Source organism: Pan paniscus, chromosome 6, assembly GCF_029289425.2.
Source record: "Pan paniscus chromosome 6, NHGRI_mPanPan1-v2.0_pri, whole genome shotgun sequence".
Classification (NCBI taxonomy): domain Eukaryota; kingdom Metazoa; phylum Chordata; class Mammalia; order Primates; family Hominidae; genus Pan; species Pan paniscus.
The window spans coordinates 38,868,689-38,886,577 of record NC_073255.2 but is presented as its reverse complement, the minus strand read 5'-3'; the positions used below and the strand labels follow the sequence as shown (position 1 = coordinate 38,886,577).

Genomic DNA, 17,889 nt, shown 5'->3' with positions numbered 1-17,889 from the left:
AGCTTCTTTTTAACAGAATGGTCTCTGCCCACTTACCCCGTGTGGCCATGTGTTTTGTTTGTTTGTTTTTTAGACAGTCTTGCTCTGTCGCCCAGGCTGGAGTGCAGTGGTGCGATCTCAGCTAACTGCAACCTCCACCTCCCGGGTTCAAGCAATTCTCCTGCCTCAGCCTCCCGAGTAGCTGGGACTACAAGTGCATGCCACCAGGTTCAGCTAATTTTTTGTATTTTAGAGTCAGGGTTTCACTGTGTTGGCCAGGCTGGTCTCAAACTCCTGAGCTCAGGCAATCCACCCGCCTTGGCTTCCCGAAACACTGGGATTACAGGCATGAGCCACTGCATGCGGCCTTTTTTTTTTTTTTTTTAAATCTTTCCTCTTGTGATCCTGACAAAAACATTTTTCATTTTGCCTGTTTTGAGCTGCTGGAAAGAGCAAAATGACTTTCCTCCTAAAAGGCTTTTTGTTCCTGAAAGATCAAGATTAAGCTGATGAGCAAATGTTCAGAAGTTGGAAGATGAGGTGGTGATGGGACAAGAGAAATAGTGGGAGGGAGTGTGGGAGGGAAGAAGAGAGAGAGAGAGAGGATCTTGTCTAGATATGAAATTGGCATAAGGCAGCAACATCAGAGTGATGTGTGGAAGATCAGGAAGAAACACCCAGAGGTAAGACTCCTAAGCCAATACACCCGAAGTTTGGATATAGTCCAAGAGGTGAGAAGGCTGACAGATAGCATTCTTATGAGTAGGTCATACAACTGCCACAAGAGTTACTTCAAAGAGAGATACTGGTAGAATAACCCACAGTCTAAAACTGGGTTTCTCAAGAAATAAATGGAAAGACCCATAAGGAAATCACTGTATGGTCGATGGAAGAAATAGAAACATTCTTAGACCAAAAAAAATTTTAGAGATTTCTTGGTTGAGAGAAGAGTCTGAGTTCAGAAAAGAAATTAAATAGACTTAGATAAAGAAGAAAGAGAGCCATAGGAAAGTCTCTTTGGGGAATAATTTGATAAGGAGAAGACAGTGATGGGACCAGGTATGAGAGAAGGGACATACAGCTGGAAACCCACAGGCTGGGCTGACCTCCCATGTGGATCTCTGTGAGAAGACCATGTCAACTCTGGCAACTACAACTATCATAGAAAATGAATTCTATTTCTTCATACCCTATCATCCAACACGTTATATAGCACATAGTACGTACTCAGTAAATAAATGAATTACCCCGGTAACATTGATACACTGAATCTGTGAAGCCAAAGACATTGTGAGTTTCATGCTTGTCAAGACACCGAAATAACCATTTTGAAAGAAGACAAGCAAACTATAAGATGATTTGTAATACACTCTGTCAGGTATTGAAGAAACTTGACCTCACAAGCCTGTAGCTAGGCAGCTGCCCAGCAAGAGAAATGAGGGGAGAAAATCAACTCCATACAAAGTCTAACTTTTACAGCATAATTCTGAAGATTTTCCATGTTGCAAAATTTTCCAAACTACAAATCTCTTTCCTAGACAGCAGGCAAATACTGTTCTTCTAAGTACCACAAATGGTTGAGAATGTACACACCAGGGATTTCCAACGTCTTTACTACTGACAATGATATACTAAATTTGAGACTTGGGGCAACTGAGTTCATGGGAATTCAACTCACAGTGAATGACTGTGTTCTTTCTTTGCAGTGGACTGGTGGTCCATACACTTTGAAAGATGCAGATCTGCCGTGTTTCCAGTAAACCCTTCTCAAAACTCGTGACATCTCATTCATAAAACACGATCCCCAAAGTAAGAGAATAATTTGTAATTCACTCTCCTGTCTTCCTCTTTCTCCTTGCCATTATTACATTAAGAAGATTTTTCACAGACCAATGCTAGGCTTCGCATTGTGAAGGGATGACTTACTCTACTACAGATGCCCTTGTCTGGCTATATCATCTACATATGCATTTGCATGGATATTTTTACCCTTTACATGAGCAAAATCCATACAAAGTAGATTACTGTAGTGAAAGACCAAAAAAAAAAAAAAAACTAATAAGTTGTAATTGAGGGAATTGCTCTTCCAAATAATATTTTAAATAGGCATCTTATGAGATGAAAACATCATGGAAGGGTTTGAGAGGCTGATGATAGTCCTTCCTGCAGCTGGGATGAGTTTCTCCATTCTCCGCATGGGAAATTGGGTAGAAATAACTGGCAGAGTCGGAAGGCTAAAGCTGAAGCATATGTCTCATCTGGGGATGCGAGCAGCAGCCACATTCCTTCCACTGCAGGAAGGGCCTTCCAATTTTCCCTTCTTACTAGTGAATGCTTTACCAACTTGTTCTTCCCCCTTCAAATATGTGACCTAGCTCCAGACCACTAGTTGGGTTTTTTGTGGTTTTTGTTTAATTTTGTGGATATTGTTGTTTTGCATTGTTTGTTTCCTGGTTGTTATTGTTGCTTTTGCTGTTGTCCACTGAGAGAGAACGTGCAAAAAGGAGAGAGGAGGTGCAAAATTTGTAGCTATACCATAGTGAGGTTTACAAATTGATAGTTTTTCTATTCAAATTTTACACCAAAGAAAGGGGAAGGTAGGATGTATTCTCTGGGTTCACCAAGTGTAAAGCTCTACCAAAAATAAAGTAAAAAGCCATGCTCTCCATGTGTTAATGCTTTCAGGTAGATGTGATGTAATTCTTTCAGGTAAAGTTGATGAAGTGAACAGATGGTAGAAAGGAAATATTTTAAAATTATTTGCTAAGTGTCAAGATTTGGGGTGGGAGTGTGTGGTGGAAGTGGACAATGCTCTCTCGAGCTACTAAGCCTTAGTTCTACCCTGCTTTTTATATTAGCTACGCAACTACAGCCTAATTCCACCCAAACTACACAGCCACCTGTGTTACCCTGCCAAATAATCCCATCGTAAGTGCGGAGTACATAAACCGCAGGGTCAAAGAGTCATTCCTCCCATCTCCCATCTTCCAGCTGCAGGCTTGAGTTTTTGAAGAAACTTGCTATTTTGAAGAAAGTGCCCCTTGATCACATGAGCTTATACATTTTTTTTTAAATCTATGGAAGAACACTCAAAGGAAATGCTGTGATATTTCAAATACATAATCAATAGGTGGTAAAAAGATAATATCCCTAAAGGGTAGTTCAAACTGAGATGGAAATACTAGGGTGGAAAACACCATTGTCTGGAAATAGAATTGTTTCATTCAAAGAATAAGTGTAAAGTAAGTTCAATGCCCAGAGGAATAGAATTCTTCTCTAGGAAGCAGAGGGCTTGTGTGATTCGTGTGCTACAGGAAATTGTTCAGCTGGGTATTGAGTTCCATGAAAATTACTTGCATCTTGGAAAGAGAGATAGAGAAAAAAAAGAAATTGTAAAACTGAGTTCAAGGCACAGAACCGTTAAATTCACTAATCTAATTATGGCATTTATGATCTATTATTATTCTCTTAGCCTCATCCTTTTGGTCATTTTTATAACATGGAATCTTTGTAAAGAGTACATTTATTCCATAAGGTTGTGTCAGCTGCGAATGGAACACTATCGAAACTCTTAGGCTGTTAGTAATCTTCAAGTACTCAAGATTTCTTTGAGAACTAGGCTGTGGTTGACTAATAATTTCCATATCAGTAGAATCTATTGTGTTCAGCTAGCTTGCAAATAGTCAAGGTGCTTTTAATTAGTGCTGTGTAATAATGGGTCATCTTACGCACACTTTACAGGGAGCCAAAAAACTTTGCCTCCTTGAAAGGAATGTCCTGGAGCCTACATTTACAGAGCACCATGTCTTTTGGATATAAGAGCAGGTGTGTGAATTTTCTGAGCAGGACTAATCCCGCTAAACTTGAATGAGTAGATCTCTCACAACTGTGAAATAAAGAATAGGAATCTTTTCCCCTTATAAAATGTTCCAGTATATTAATACTTAACATTCTGTCACTGAAAACATGTTATACTCTAACTAAAAGCTCCCTGGGCTGCTTCTTGGTTTCCTGCCTTTGTTTAGCTAAGCTGGCATTCCATAAGCTCAAATCAACTTATCAAAATACCTTTTGGCTTGAATTGAAGTAATTGCCAGGGTTCTGAAGGTATGGTAAAAACAGTCTCTATAGCCCCTGAAAAGTGCCTGCTTTGTCAAATGTTTCATTATCTAAAGAAACGGGAATCCAACTGATACTTTCACACTTGTTAAATTCTTATCAATGCAAACAGCAAGAAATACACTGATTTCCTTAGAAGTATCATGCTTTAAAAAAATAGAGTATGCCAAAGGAAAGGCAGTGCAATATCCAGCTGACAAAAGATATATATTAACCAAAGGTAGCATGGAAGGAACCATACATGATACACAAAGTGTGAAAATGAGCTGAATTTATGCTCTGGGGCTGATATTCAAGGACTGAGTTCTGCTTCTAAAATGCCTTTCTTAGGTAGCAAGTAACAGACAAGAGTTTGAGCCTCGTGGACCACTGGCAGTCAAAAATAGTTTGGCCCAAGGGGGAATATATGTGCTCTTGGAGTGGAAAGGCAGAGACCAGTGAGCCTACAGCACCATGCGCTGCTGAGAAAGAAGGGGCCTCGGTGGCATAGAACAGCCACGTGGGATATGGCTACTCCTGCATACCAGAGTTTGCCAAGAACAAGCCCTTCTGCTGTGGACATTTATGTTTCTTTTGAACATCACTGATACTAAGCTGTTTACTTTTGAGGACTCTGCTGCAAAGAGTTGGACAGATGCTAACATAGAAACACTATTTCTCCCAGATGCGAAACTGCACATAGCTAGCTGAGCTGGGAGACACTGACAATTCCAAGCTGGGCATCGACGGCCTAAAAGAGCAACAAAACTTGAGAGAGGGGTTATGTGGAGAGTACAACTGCTATTTTTAGACAGAGGATGGAAAGGTTCTGGATGTGGGAAGATTGCAAGACTGGTGGGACTGGCATCCAATTGCAAGACTCCATACGGTCCGAATGTCTCCAGCTGTTTGTGGCATCTTCAGGATGTGACTTCCTTGTGAGTGGGGATGAGGCAAGTCCCGCAGTTGGAACCTGGCTCTGCCTTGGGTTTTTGCTCGGAGGAGGAACCACATCTCCTGAGTGCTCTAACCGAGCAGTGCTGCTGAACGGGTAAGTGAGGCGGAGGCTAGAGCAAGAGGGAGGCCACAGACGCCCCACCTGCTTTGGTGGTCACTTTCAAGAGGTAGCCATCCAGGTCGATGTGGAAGTGCGGCGCGCGGCAGGGGAGCGCGATGCGCGAGCCGTTCCAGCGCACGGTGAGGTGCTGCTGCAGGCTGACCCTGCTCTCGCCCAGCACCAGCTCCACCGACTTGGTCCACGAGAAGGAGCGTGTCCGGCGGGCGTCGTTCTTCACCAGCACCTGGAAGGGCGAGGCAGGGGAGGAGCAGTCTTTTGTCAAAACGTACTGACACGTCCCCTGAAAGTTAAATGTCCGACCGTCAAAAGTGTTGTAGTGGGGATCTCCAAACACCGTGCAAACGCCGGGCTCTGCGGAGGAGTGAGAGACAAAAGCCGGGTCACAAACCAAGCCAAGGATTCACAGAGAAATCAGGGGCACCTGCTGGGTAAGGGGAAGCCTTAGCAGAAATGCACTAAGGGAAATCAACTTAAAAAAAAAAGTGGTCGTTTTTAAAGGTTCGTGTCAAACCTCACAGAATACTCAGAATACTTCTGGTTCTTTTATACTTGAAAGTCATTTTAAAACCTCTGAATTTTCAAAGCATGCCTATTTTGTAGCCTAGATATGCTTCCATGATCTTAACGTAGGGAATGAAGAAACTGAACTAAGATAACTAAGAACTGGCCTTACTTCACAACCCACACATACAAGAGCAAAGTAAGTATATAAATAAACAAATGGGAGCAACATCAATGTCAATACACCAAGACATTAGCATGATTTTCATTTAACTAATTCAAAAAAATTAGAAACACGGTGTGCTAAATGTTTCTCATGCTCTTAAGGAAAACTGATACTCAACACCCGTGTATTTATCTAGGATAAATCAATAGAACTGCCAAACAGACACGAGTTTAATAGTATCAGGAAACAAATTGCTAATAATATTTACAGATAGTCTTTATATGTTTTCCAAAAATTCCTATGTTTTGATCTAAGGACCATGATCTAAAACTGGATGAAAAATAAGTTACGAAATATAATTTAGTACAGTTAAGACATTCCAGTAAAGTCATCATTCTGAAATATCATTAATTCAAATACTTATGAGATCAAAGTAAAGTTTTACACTTTAGGGCAGCCCTAAGATTTCTATAGAAAATTAAATATTGTTTATTTTTTAAAACAAATCTTGGCATTGGTTTGTTCTGCATGTAAATATATTTTATCCGTTTTCAAAAAGGCATGAAACAACCAGGAAATGAGGAATCCATTTAGAGATAGTAGCCCAAATAATTAAAAAATAAATAAAAAGCACAATTTCCAGCCAACACTAGAATAATAGCCAGATCAAGAATAATAACCAGAATAAAAATACTAGGTCAAGAATATGAGAATGTCATATAAGTAATTTCTCAGAATATCTAAGGGAAGAATTGAGTCAAGACAGAGGAAGGATGTGCCAGCTGATCTGATAGCACCAAGGGGATCCAATGGAAACATTTGCTTTTAATTTCTAAAGTGTTTGGAGTGTAATGTTGCTTTATGTTATGATATATTATGTCATTTTATATGTCAATTTCATATGACTCCATACAAAGCACATACATTTGGAACTTAATAAATTAATTTCTTGTTCTAAATTAGTTTTCCTTGTCAATATTTAATAGAGAGTATAAAAGAAAAAGTTTTGGCATTTATGAGAATTTCAATGAACAAATACTTGAAAGAATATATAAAAGGCACTCCTCAGGGTGGAGGGTGGAAGAAGTAGGTGGGAGAGACACATTTTGAAAGCTCAGCAGTAATACTCAAATTCACCCTCCCTTTCTGTTCCTTTCTTATTCCTTTCCTGGTCGCTTTTCCTTCTGACTCCAATTTTACACAGTGTGTTGCTTCACATTTTACCCTCTTCCCACCTTCCTAACTCCATATCTTCTCAACTAGTTCCCAGCTATCTAACCTCTTCAGAGTGCATTTATCAGTCCTTTCTCCATGTGATTACTTCCAAAATCATCCTATCCCACATTTCCCCCAACATTCTCTCTCCTTGGCCATGAAATGGAATCTCTCCCTGGCCATGAAAATGTCGCTTTTTGGTTGAGGGAGAACAAGGCAGTTCTTTGGGACCCCAAGTGGCATCAGGAGAATGACAGTTCGGAAGTAATACCAACATGTGCCACAAAAGGACTACATAGTAACCTGATGACCAGATGCACCCAGTTGAAGAGAAGGACTTTTCCAGGTCCTTAACTCCACCTTCTCAGCAAGACTTCCCAGACCAACCAACGTTTTTGAGCTTTTGAGCATGCTACAGATGGACCTCAGCTTGGAAAGGCCAAGGTACCTCCTAAGGTTTTGAAATTATACTCCTGAGGAAGTCCTCTCTCAGTGGGGAGCAGGCACAGGGAATGCCCACAACCTGCTGCCCACACTCTCCTGTGGCAATCTTCTCCTTGTACCAGGGACACCAATTACATTAAAATTATCATTAATTAAAGCACTAATAGCTAACAGTTGCAGAAAACTCATCACATACCCTAACACTCTTCTACATGCCTGCTGATCATGGATGCATCATCAGAAAATTGGTATTCAGATTGTCTCCCAATATTAAACAAACAGCTGAGCACTTTGTAATACAATCCATAAAATGAACTATGATCTAGTCACTGAAAAAGTTTGTGAATAATCTTCATGACTGAGGAAATGCTTATGACATGTTAAGTGAAAAATCAAAGACAAAATTATATGTACAGGATAATTTTAACTATGTTAAAATTAATATGCACAACCCCCGCCAAAACATACACACCCCAAAATTGAAAACAGTGGTTATTCCTTGATGGAAGAGCCATAAGTGACATTATTTTCTTTCTTATGCTTTTCTGTTTTTTATTTGTTGTTATTTTTTGTTTTGTTTTTTAGAGTCAAACTGTGGGCACTTGTAGATAAGGCCAATTACATGACAAAGCAAGTCTTCATAGAAGCAACAGAAGATCTACTGCCTCAAGTGACCCTGGGGAAGCCTGAGCTTGCTCATAGCTGGGCGGGAAGCAATGAAGAATGTCCAGGGAGACTCTGGGCAAGGGAAATCATGTGTGAACAGGGCTGTCAGGAAAGATATTTTTCAAGAGGCTCTAACTTATGGAAGAGAAGGGTTTGGAAATCGGGATGATTTTTCTGTTTGACAGCAATATGGAAGAGGCCAACAAAATATCATGACTGTGAAGATGCCTGAAAATTATGTGTTGCATTTGGGGACATTTGTATCATGAACTAAAATAATTTTGAAACCTTGGCCCTTTTTCCTGGCACCTCAAGGTCCCTGTGCCAGATCCTGCAGGCGCAGTGAACTTGTGCACTAGAGAGTGTCTGCAAGTGAGAATTCTCAGTGTTACAAGAATCTGCCTGGCTGCAAAAGGAAAAGGCTCGAGAACACTTAGGGGACAGAAAAGAACACAGCATCCTCATATAATTTTTTCCAGTGGACCCAGTGAAATGAGCTTCAGTCCAACACGTCCAGATGTCCAGTCACACTCTTCTGGAAAGCCTGGCGTGATAGGCAGAGGGAGGGAGGCTACAGAAATAGACCATCCTGAAACTAACCTTGTTTGAATATGCGTAAGTCAGAAGATGGGGAGAAAGATGCCAGCTTATGACTGCTGGCACATTTTTTCATAGTCCTGTAGGTCAAATCATTAGATCTTATTTTTGTTTTGAGTTGTTTTCAAAATATGGATACAAATGCACAGGTAAAGGGGGGTAAAAAAGATCAGAAGTATACAAAACCAGATAATAGGAGTGAGTGTTTTTTCTCTAAGGTAATAGAATTATGTGTTACATTTCTTTTCCTCTTTCTTGTTTATGTGTATTTGCACTATTATTTATACTTACATTTCATTGTTTACAATGACTATGTATACTTTTGGAAAAAGAATATTTGCTTTAAAAGTTTAAAAAATACTGGATTAAAGACATACCACTTTGATGTTCCATACCTTAATAAGATTGCTATGAGAAATAAGAGTGACACTGCCTCTGAAATTATAGTGCCAATACTTTTCTCCTAACCACATCAGGTACATTTATTTATGTCATGGATATATTTATTCTAATGAAATGCCTTTCTTCTGAGAGCAGTGATTATTTTCAAAACATCTGTCAAAGAAAATTAAGGGAAAATTATACAATCACATGTTCTAAAAAAAATAAGAGAAACTGAGTAAACTCTAATCCTACTCCCCCCAAACACAACAAAACAAAAACATAAAAGCATAAGGAAGGGGAAAAAAGCATCATTCATGTTTCTGCCAATAAGAAACAGCCACTGTTTATAATTTTGTGTATGTATTTATTTGAACATAGTTACGATAATTCTGTACATGAAATTTGATTTTCTATTTTTTACTTAACATGTCGTAAGGTTTCTCCTGTCTTTAAAATGTTTTTTCACTTTGAAAGCACAGAATGGAACTTCTATCCTTAGTCCATTACTTCAGCAAAGAGAAAGGTCTCTCCAGCTCATCATACTTTGCTACTACACGGATCACTGCATTTGCAGAAATAATGCTCTAACCATGAGGAAGCCCAACACATAAAAAAACATGGCTTTAAACCTTTTCAGTCCAAACTGCAGGGAAACAGGCCCCACGAGGTCACTGTGTCATGCAGGGGCTCCAGGAATCCCAGAAAGGTAAGCGTCGTGATGATGCCAAGCTTGAGTGAAGAATCAGGAAAGGCTGTTTGTCTAGGCCCTGCCTGAACAGTGATGGAGGCCTCTGATAGAAAGAGGCTGTGGTGCAACCCAGAACGACCCGAACTTCTCCATTCAGGAGCCCCCCATCTTGCACAGAATGTCACTGACAGCTATTGGCCCAAAAGGGACCTGAGGGTCAGCACATGATCCACCACGTGGCACCTGGGTGCCTTCCTTGGCCTCTTAAATGGGAAACAATCTAACATGTATGGGGGTGGGGGTGGAAAAGAGAGGAGCAGGTCACTTTCCACCAACCTGTAATCCACCAGAAATAGTAACCAATCTGTACATAAAAAACTGATTTCAAGAAATATTGTGTAGGTACATTGTTAAATGTTATGAATTTGCTTTCACATATTTTCCAGAATTCCATGAGCTCACCAACTTGAAACAAAAGAGCAAACAAAGTAAGCAGTCCCTAACTACAAGATCTCATCTAAAACACATCCAAACCCACAGCCAGTGCTACCATCCAGGCCTCTGCCATGGAGCCCAGTGCTGGCCCCCCTCACCTGGGCCCTGCAATGGCCCATGCCTGCCCAGCACTCCCTCACAGTTCACAGCACATGCATCCTTCAGCTCCCGGCCCAATGCCAGCTTCCCACAGCAACGCCCCTGCTGCCTCAGCCAAAGTCGTCTATTTCCTCTAAATTTCAAAAGCAAAACTGACCACATAGCCCAGATGTTCTGGGACAGTCTTAATTTCAAATACTCTATCTTGTAGTCACACTATGTTTTTCCTTTTAGGGGTCAAAAATATGGTGTACCAAACTCATAGCCCGCTTATGATATATTATTTTCTTCCTTAGCTTATAGTTTTAGCATATTCTTAACTTCTAAGCCAGACCTTAAACTCCTTGTAAGTTTTATGAGTACCCCTCAGTGCCTGGCACACTGCCATGTATACAGAAGGGTCTACAGGTAGACACATGCCTCATAATGATGTTTCCATCAACAACAAACCACATGAGTGACAGTGGTCCCATAAGATTATAATACTGTATTTTTACTGTAGCTTTTCTATGTTTAGATGTATTTAGATACAAAAATACTTGCCATTGTATTATCATTGCCTACAGTATTTGTACTGTACAGGTTTGTAGCCTAGTAGCAATAGGGTGTGCCATTTAGCCTAGGTTTGTGTATAAGTGCACTCTATGATGTTCGAATAATGGCAAAATTGCCTAATGATGCACTTCTCAGAACATATTGCTACCATTAAGCAACATATAACGGTATATATGTAATAAATGGATTCTTTTTTTAATTACTCAAAAAGTATTACTGCTGTAACACATATTATGTACCAATAAATGTCTGTTGAATGAATGAGTTAGTTAATTAATTTGAGAACATATTTTGGTGAAAAAAAAAATTGCCCACACTGAACTTACTAAAATAGTTCAGTGTAATGACACATACAGCAGGTAACCAAAATCGCCTAATCGATTAACTGAATAATTAATGAATGCTCTCAGAATAAAGAGACTATTAGGAAAAAAAATTCTGAAAAGTCAGGAACATTATAGGGGAACTATGTCTGGTGCCAAGAAAGCTAGCTGAGAAATTCAAATTCATGGGAGTCCAATTTCTCCATTTGAATAGGGATAACCTACCCCACTAAAAATTATTGTTAAAATCAAAAAGCTAAATCAGAATCAGAACAACATGGGAAAAGAACTTACCTCTAATGCCTAATATGACCAAGAGTGGTCGGCAGAATAATGGACCCCCAAACATGTCCACCTCCTAATGCCCAGAACCTGTAACTATGTTATTTACATGGCAAGAGGGAATTAAGTTTGCAAATGGAATTAAGGTTGCTAATCAGCTGGTCTCAAGATGGGCACTTCTGAAAGAGGCGAATGTATTCACAAGGGCCCTTAGCAAAAGAGGAAGGCAGGTGCATGGGCCTTACAGTGTGAAAGGGACTCAACCTGCTGTTTGCAAGTTTGAAGCTGGAGGAAGGGGTCAGGAGCCAAGGAATGTGGGCTACCTTCAGAAGCTGGAAAAGGAAAAAAAAAAAAAAAAAAAAACACCGATTCTCTCCCCTAGGGCATTCAGAAGAAACACAGCCCTGCTGACACCTCGATTTTAGCCCACTGAGACCCTTTTCAGACTTCTGACCTCCAGAACTATAAAACAATGCATTCATGCTGTGTTAAGCCAGTGAGTGGTAATTTGTCATCTGCAGCCATAGGTAACTAGTACACTTAGCAATCCAGCGTGGCTAGTATAAAATAACTAGTGTATGCCAAGTACCACGCCAGATGCTTTCTGTATTTTCAGTATCCCCTTTCATCCTCACTATCCCCTTTCATCCTTACTATGTCTGTGCACATTGTATATTCATACCCTAATTTTTTAGCAATGAGTTTGAAGAAGTTGCCTTGTTGCCCATGGTTACTCGGCCAATAGTTGTAAGATGGAATCCAACCCAAGACACTGTGGCTTCAAGGCCATTCCTTTCCCCACAGCATCCTGCAAACTTGTTAACTAGCTGGGGTCACAGAGCTCTTTGATAATCTGAAGAAATGTGTAGACACTCAAATCCTCTCAAATGTAGAGGTTCATAGAGACCCTGTCAAAAGACTGATCAATGCTGTCCTAGGAGTCTGGGAACACCTATCTATAAGCTAATTATAAACAATAATATATGATTCTCTTATTTAATGTGTTTCTATTTCATCTCCCCAACTACATTAAATGTTTCTGAGCTCAGGGTCTGTATCAACTTTTCATTCATGTCCTCCAGAGCACCTTCCAGAATGCTAAAAAGCTCACTGAATGTTAATATGCAGTTCATACAGAAGATGCATTTTTGCCACTCTCACTATCCAAGATCTTAACTTCTCTACTTAAACCAGAAGTTTTTATTTATCAATTGAGAGAACTGTATAGCTAAGCTAAAGAGATGGGTTTCACAACTCCAAGTTAACCTGGCTTCCAGCTTTAAAGCCTCCTTGGAGCTTGGCAGACATTGAGCATATTATTGCTTTGAAGAGTCTTGTGTTTGAATCCTGATTTTGCCACTTAAGGCTTATAAAATCATGCACAAACTACCTACATAACCTCAATTTGTTTGCCTATAACATGACTCTAAGAACAATGACCTTGCCAGGTGATTATAAAGATAGCATTGCAAAGCTGCCTAGAACATAAGAGATACTCAGAGTAGTCATTATTCATTTGCTTATTATAAATGTTATGCAAGTCTAGCAAATAGTTATCTAGTGCTGGCTAAAATGGGGTTGAGTAAGACTGTAATGAACTTAGAAAGTATAGATTTGTTGAAAAGACAATGTAAACTGAGGTAGTCTATAAAAGACATAAAATACAGATCTGGGGCTAGAATGAAGTAAGCCTTCTAGGCCAAAAGAAGAATGTAAATAAAGTCATGGACATAGATAAGAGGGCAGCTTATACAAGAAGAGCAGGAGGCCAATCGCACCAGAGTGCAGAGCTGCTTCAGGAGATACAAGACACCCAAGTTGTCTAAATAAATTGGCCTGAGATTTATTGCCAGCCTGAGAAGTTTAAATGTATTCCAAACAACCAGCATTTCTTGATGTGTTTCCTGTGAAACATCAATCCTGCCTGTTGCTCTGCCAAAATAAGTAGAAATTTAAAAAAAAAAAAAAAAAAAAAAAAAAGCTCTGCCGCTCAAATTAGTTTGGGAGGCACTCTATACTCCAACCTCTTTCACCATGCACATCAGCATATTAAGGGCTCTGAGAATTCTGCAGTAAGAAAACACATTTAAGTTTACTTGACCCAGCATTTCCTGAGTGTATTTAATCACAGAACCTTGTTTTGAAAATATTACTCATTATTATCCCTCAGCACTAGTGTTTTATAAAACAAACTCTGGGAAACCGCAAGTGAAGGAAGCTGGTGTAGGTTTCTGTGAAAGCTAAGTTTGGGTTCTGACAGGGGTGTGCAAAAAGGGGTGAAGGAGAAGAGAGATGGAGATTACATGCAAGCAATAGGATGAGTGTCCAGCTGCCATGGGAATGGCAAGGAAAGTATTTATTTGAAAAACATCACAAAAAGACAATCAAGCAAACCTGATGATTGATTAGCAACATGGGGGAGAAATGCCAAAAGTATGAGAAATAACATTAAGGCTCAAATCTTGTGCAGCTGGGATATGGGGGTGCCAGAATTCAGTCAACAAACAGGGATTGGAAACAGCCATTAGCCCCTCCATCCAACTCCCAGCTCAAATAATTGGGGGAATCAAAGGTAGAAATTATTAACAAAATTCAAATGCAATACTTTGAAAGAAGAACGTGTTCTCCAAGAAGCTGAGATCTACTACATTAGCATCTTGTTAAGAAGTGATATGTTAAGGACCTCAAAGCTTAAACAAATCTGAAACCAGAGTGAGAAAGTACAGAAAGGGCACCATGAAAGTGGAGCTGTGGGTTTACAAGATGAAAAAGCAAAAAGTAAAACAACAGATACTTGCACTAAAGAAGGATATGGGAAGTCAGAGAAGAGGGGTGTAGCAATGAATGAGGGCAGAGAGTACTAACGCGGAAGGGAACAGAGATAAGAAGAAAGAATGACAGCATTCATGAATATGAATTTCACATCAAAGGGCCATGCAAAGCACAGCTAATGAGTCATCTCTCCATACTCCCAGCAAAGGTTACAACTGAAGTATTGTAACCTAAGAGACTGAAGAGGTTAAAGTGACCTCATAAATGTAGGTACATTTTTAAAAAGTAAGTAAATACAACTGCTTGTAAGTAGAAGCCACTAGTCATGTATAAAAGAAAGTAACTGGCAAACCTCATATCTGTTTGGAAGTGAACCTCCAAAATGAATACAAATGTAGTCAATAGAGAACAGAGAATAGTGCATAAAAGTTTGGGCTTTGGAGTCTCGTAGGCCAGTGTATTAGCTGACCACAAACTATTTAATTTCTTTCACCCTCAGGCTAATGACAGCTTCTAATTCATAGGAACATGGTAAGGATTAAATGGCAAAATGGAGAGCATTTATCACAATACCTGACTGATATGGACTAATGTTCAATAAGTCGCTGTTAGTTATAGGAGCAATTGCAGAGGCAGCAGAAGTAGCAATTTTTGTTGCTTTTATTTTGCTCATAGGAGATGTGACCTCCAAAGAGGAATAAATCTGCCTCAGCTCTGCATATAGTAATGTATAATTAGTTATACAGTACTTCCCACCAAGTGTATTTTTTAAGTTTCACAGCTTGGGGTTTCTATTGTTCATTTGTTTTGTCGTTTAGCTGTATTTTAGGTGTATCATTACCAAGGAGTTTCCGTCACACATACCCTCAGTCAAAACTGGATACTTGCAATTTTCCTGAGATTCAACATGGCAGCCTTGGCTACATTGTACCAGATGTCTAATAATGAATTCACATATCTTTTTCTATATAAAATGCATTCTTTTGAAATTAAGCAAGAAACTAGCTTTTAATTGAACTATGTCATAATGCTACACCTATATTAAAAATAGCTTTCCCAAGCAAAAATCCAGGGAGGCCTGTAGAATGAATACTGGATTAGGAGATTTTTAAAAATATGCAAGTCCTCATCCCAGCTCTTTCAGTTAGTACTGCTGTGAGTCTCAGTTTCCTCACCTGTGAAGTGAGAGGTGTAACCTCATATTAAGGTCCCTTCACTTACAAATTTCCTGATGCTAAAATGGTGATGAGCTCCAAAGGCAGGGCAACTCTGCTCTTACCCATTCCTGGTGGAAATTATATACAGAGTTATTTCAAGTTCAAAACTATGTGTACTTAAAAAGAAAATTTGGGGAGATCTTCACTTGACCCCAGTAACTTGAATTACCACGAGAAAAAAAAGCTGGAAAAACTAGTAGACATGGAAAACAAACGAAATGGAAAACCAAGCCAGTTTGATTTGTCAGTGAGCTCAGAGCATACCAACCACCACTTCTCTGTACTTGAGCAGAAAGACGGAGATGCCACAGTAGAAGAAAGTCTGGGGACTTGAGTCTCCATTTCCACCCAGGTGTGGTTGGAGGGACAACACTGTTAATTGGAAATTCCTCTTAAGGTCCTTCGCCAGTCTCCAATGCTTACAAGTTGTAAAGCCCTCCAGACCTTCTCTTCCCCTTCTTAACTTCAACTGGTTATCAAACTGTACAAAATGACAAGGAAGCTAAGGGAAGTAATTCCAGACCAAGCTTTCGGGCCAGCTACCTGGTTGGAATTCAGGCTCCACAACTATCTTGAGCGTCCTTCTTAACCTCTAAGCCTCAGTTCCCTCAACTGTAAAATGGAGCTAACAGCACTATTTGACCACAAGACGGCTGTGATAATCAAATGAAACCAAATGAGACTGCCCAAGATAGTGTTTAGAGACGGCAGATGCCAAATAAATATTAGCTGCTGCTGCTGCTGCTGGGTACTACTGTTGTTATTATTGCTATTATTGTTATCTGTGGATGATGACGGTGGTGATTGTTAATTCATCAAATAATCACTTATCAAGGACTTACTGAGTACTAACACCCTGTGGGAATTGACAATAGGTGGTAGAGAAAAGGTGATTCCTAATAACTTCAGTCTCCTTCAACTCTGTACTAATTTACAGCAAGAAAAATTAAAGTAACAGTATCCCTTAGAGCAGAACAGCATATAAAACAGAAAACAGACTGATTTCCTCATGCCCCTTCCAGCGTGGCTTCTACCGATGTGGGATCTCCCAGCCACCATGTGTGGTACAGTGGGTTTTATTTGCCACCCCTGTCTGCTGTTTGGGCCTGAGGAACAGTGTCAAGCCCGACTCCAGATGTTGGAGCAGAAACTTCAGTGGCCACTTAGCTTAACACCTCCTTGGCAGGGCTAAAGTCAACACCACAAATTCTTATTCTACAAGCATCTTGAGCTCTGGTTTCGAATTTCCTTGCTTTCCTGAGTTAAGGACAGACTCTTGGTGTTAAGGGACCTGGAGTTGCTTACAGCCCCGGAGGCCAGAAACCTTGCTCAAACACAGAATCACTAATTTGCAGAACCTCTGTCAGTGGAGATTTCTCATAAAATGGGCCCCTAGGTTGCTGTTTCATTATGGTTTTTTTTCTAGGGAAATAAATGAAATTGTTATTATAGTCTCCCCCTCCTACAGCCACTCTGTTAATTGGAGCTACCTGTACGCATCCCAGAGGGCTTACATCAGATGTGCCAGAACGAGTGGCTGTGGTGGGTGTAGGCAGCAGGCAGGGCTCCTAGGAGAGCAGGCACACCAATGCAGCCTGCATGCAGCTGGAAACCAACCCTGGGGGGTTTAAAAAGTCACCTGGCAACTGTGAGCCTCCTCTCACCATGAGCTGCTGAAATTTGATATTTCCTGTTACTTCTGGGACATGTAGTTGAGGTTATTTCAATTAAATGCACATCTGTGCTTGGCATATTCAATCAGCCTCAGTGTTATGTAATCGTGAACTTGTATTTTAAGCTGGGATTCTGATGGTTAGGTCTGATGTAGCTACAGGTACAGCTTAATAAACCACCAGGGACTGGGCATGCACGTCTGGGCTGCCTTTGTCTCTGCTTTTGTGGATGGCTGAGAGATTAATTTTCTCATATACTCAGTCTGTCAATCTCAGTCTCTCTCTCTCTCTGCCCCTCCCTCCATCCCTCTCTCCCTTTCTTTCTCTATACACATCTCACATGCACCTTTCTTATTAGTGACAACTTTGACCCTATGTATTATTTCCATGTTAGAAAACAGATATCCTGCCAGCAAAGAATTTATCTGATTCAGGTCTCTGTTGGGTGGTTAGGTCAAGATTCCACCTACTATTTGCCAACACACAGTAAAACAACATTTTGCATAAACAAAATGCTACACACAAAACAGGCAAGTGGCCTCCCTGGCACCTCCCCTGTGCTCATGTGTGCCCAGCCGAGGCAAGTCCAGATTGGCTTAAGGCTAGAGTCTCACACTTTGGCAAGAAACAGCATTTGCAAGAAAGCTTTATGAAGTT

The 17,889-nt window shown here is 40.2% G+C and overlaps 1 protein-coding gene across 3 annotated transcripts in view; it reads right to left on the bottom strand.

The window, feature by feature from the left end:
- Nucleotides 1–17,889, bottom strand: part of BMPER (BMP binding endothelial regulator) — a 249,954-nt gene that overhangs the window by 70,075 nt on the left and 161,990 nt on the right. For 2 of the 3 annotated variants that reach the window (XM_008964331.4, XM_034963926.3), the window contains one exon: nt 5,177–5,506. The exons of the other annotated variant lie outside the window; for it this stretch is intronic. In XM_008964331.4, the coding sequence (XP_008962579.3) occupies nt 5,177–5,506 (330 nt within the window). The remainder of the gene's footprint in view (nt 1–5,176; nt 5,507–17,889) is intronic. 3 annotated transcript variants of the gene reach the window in all.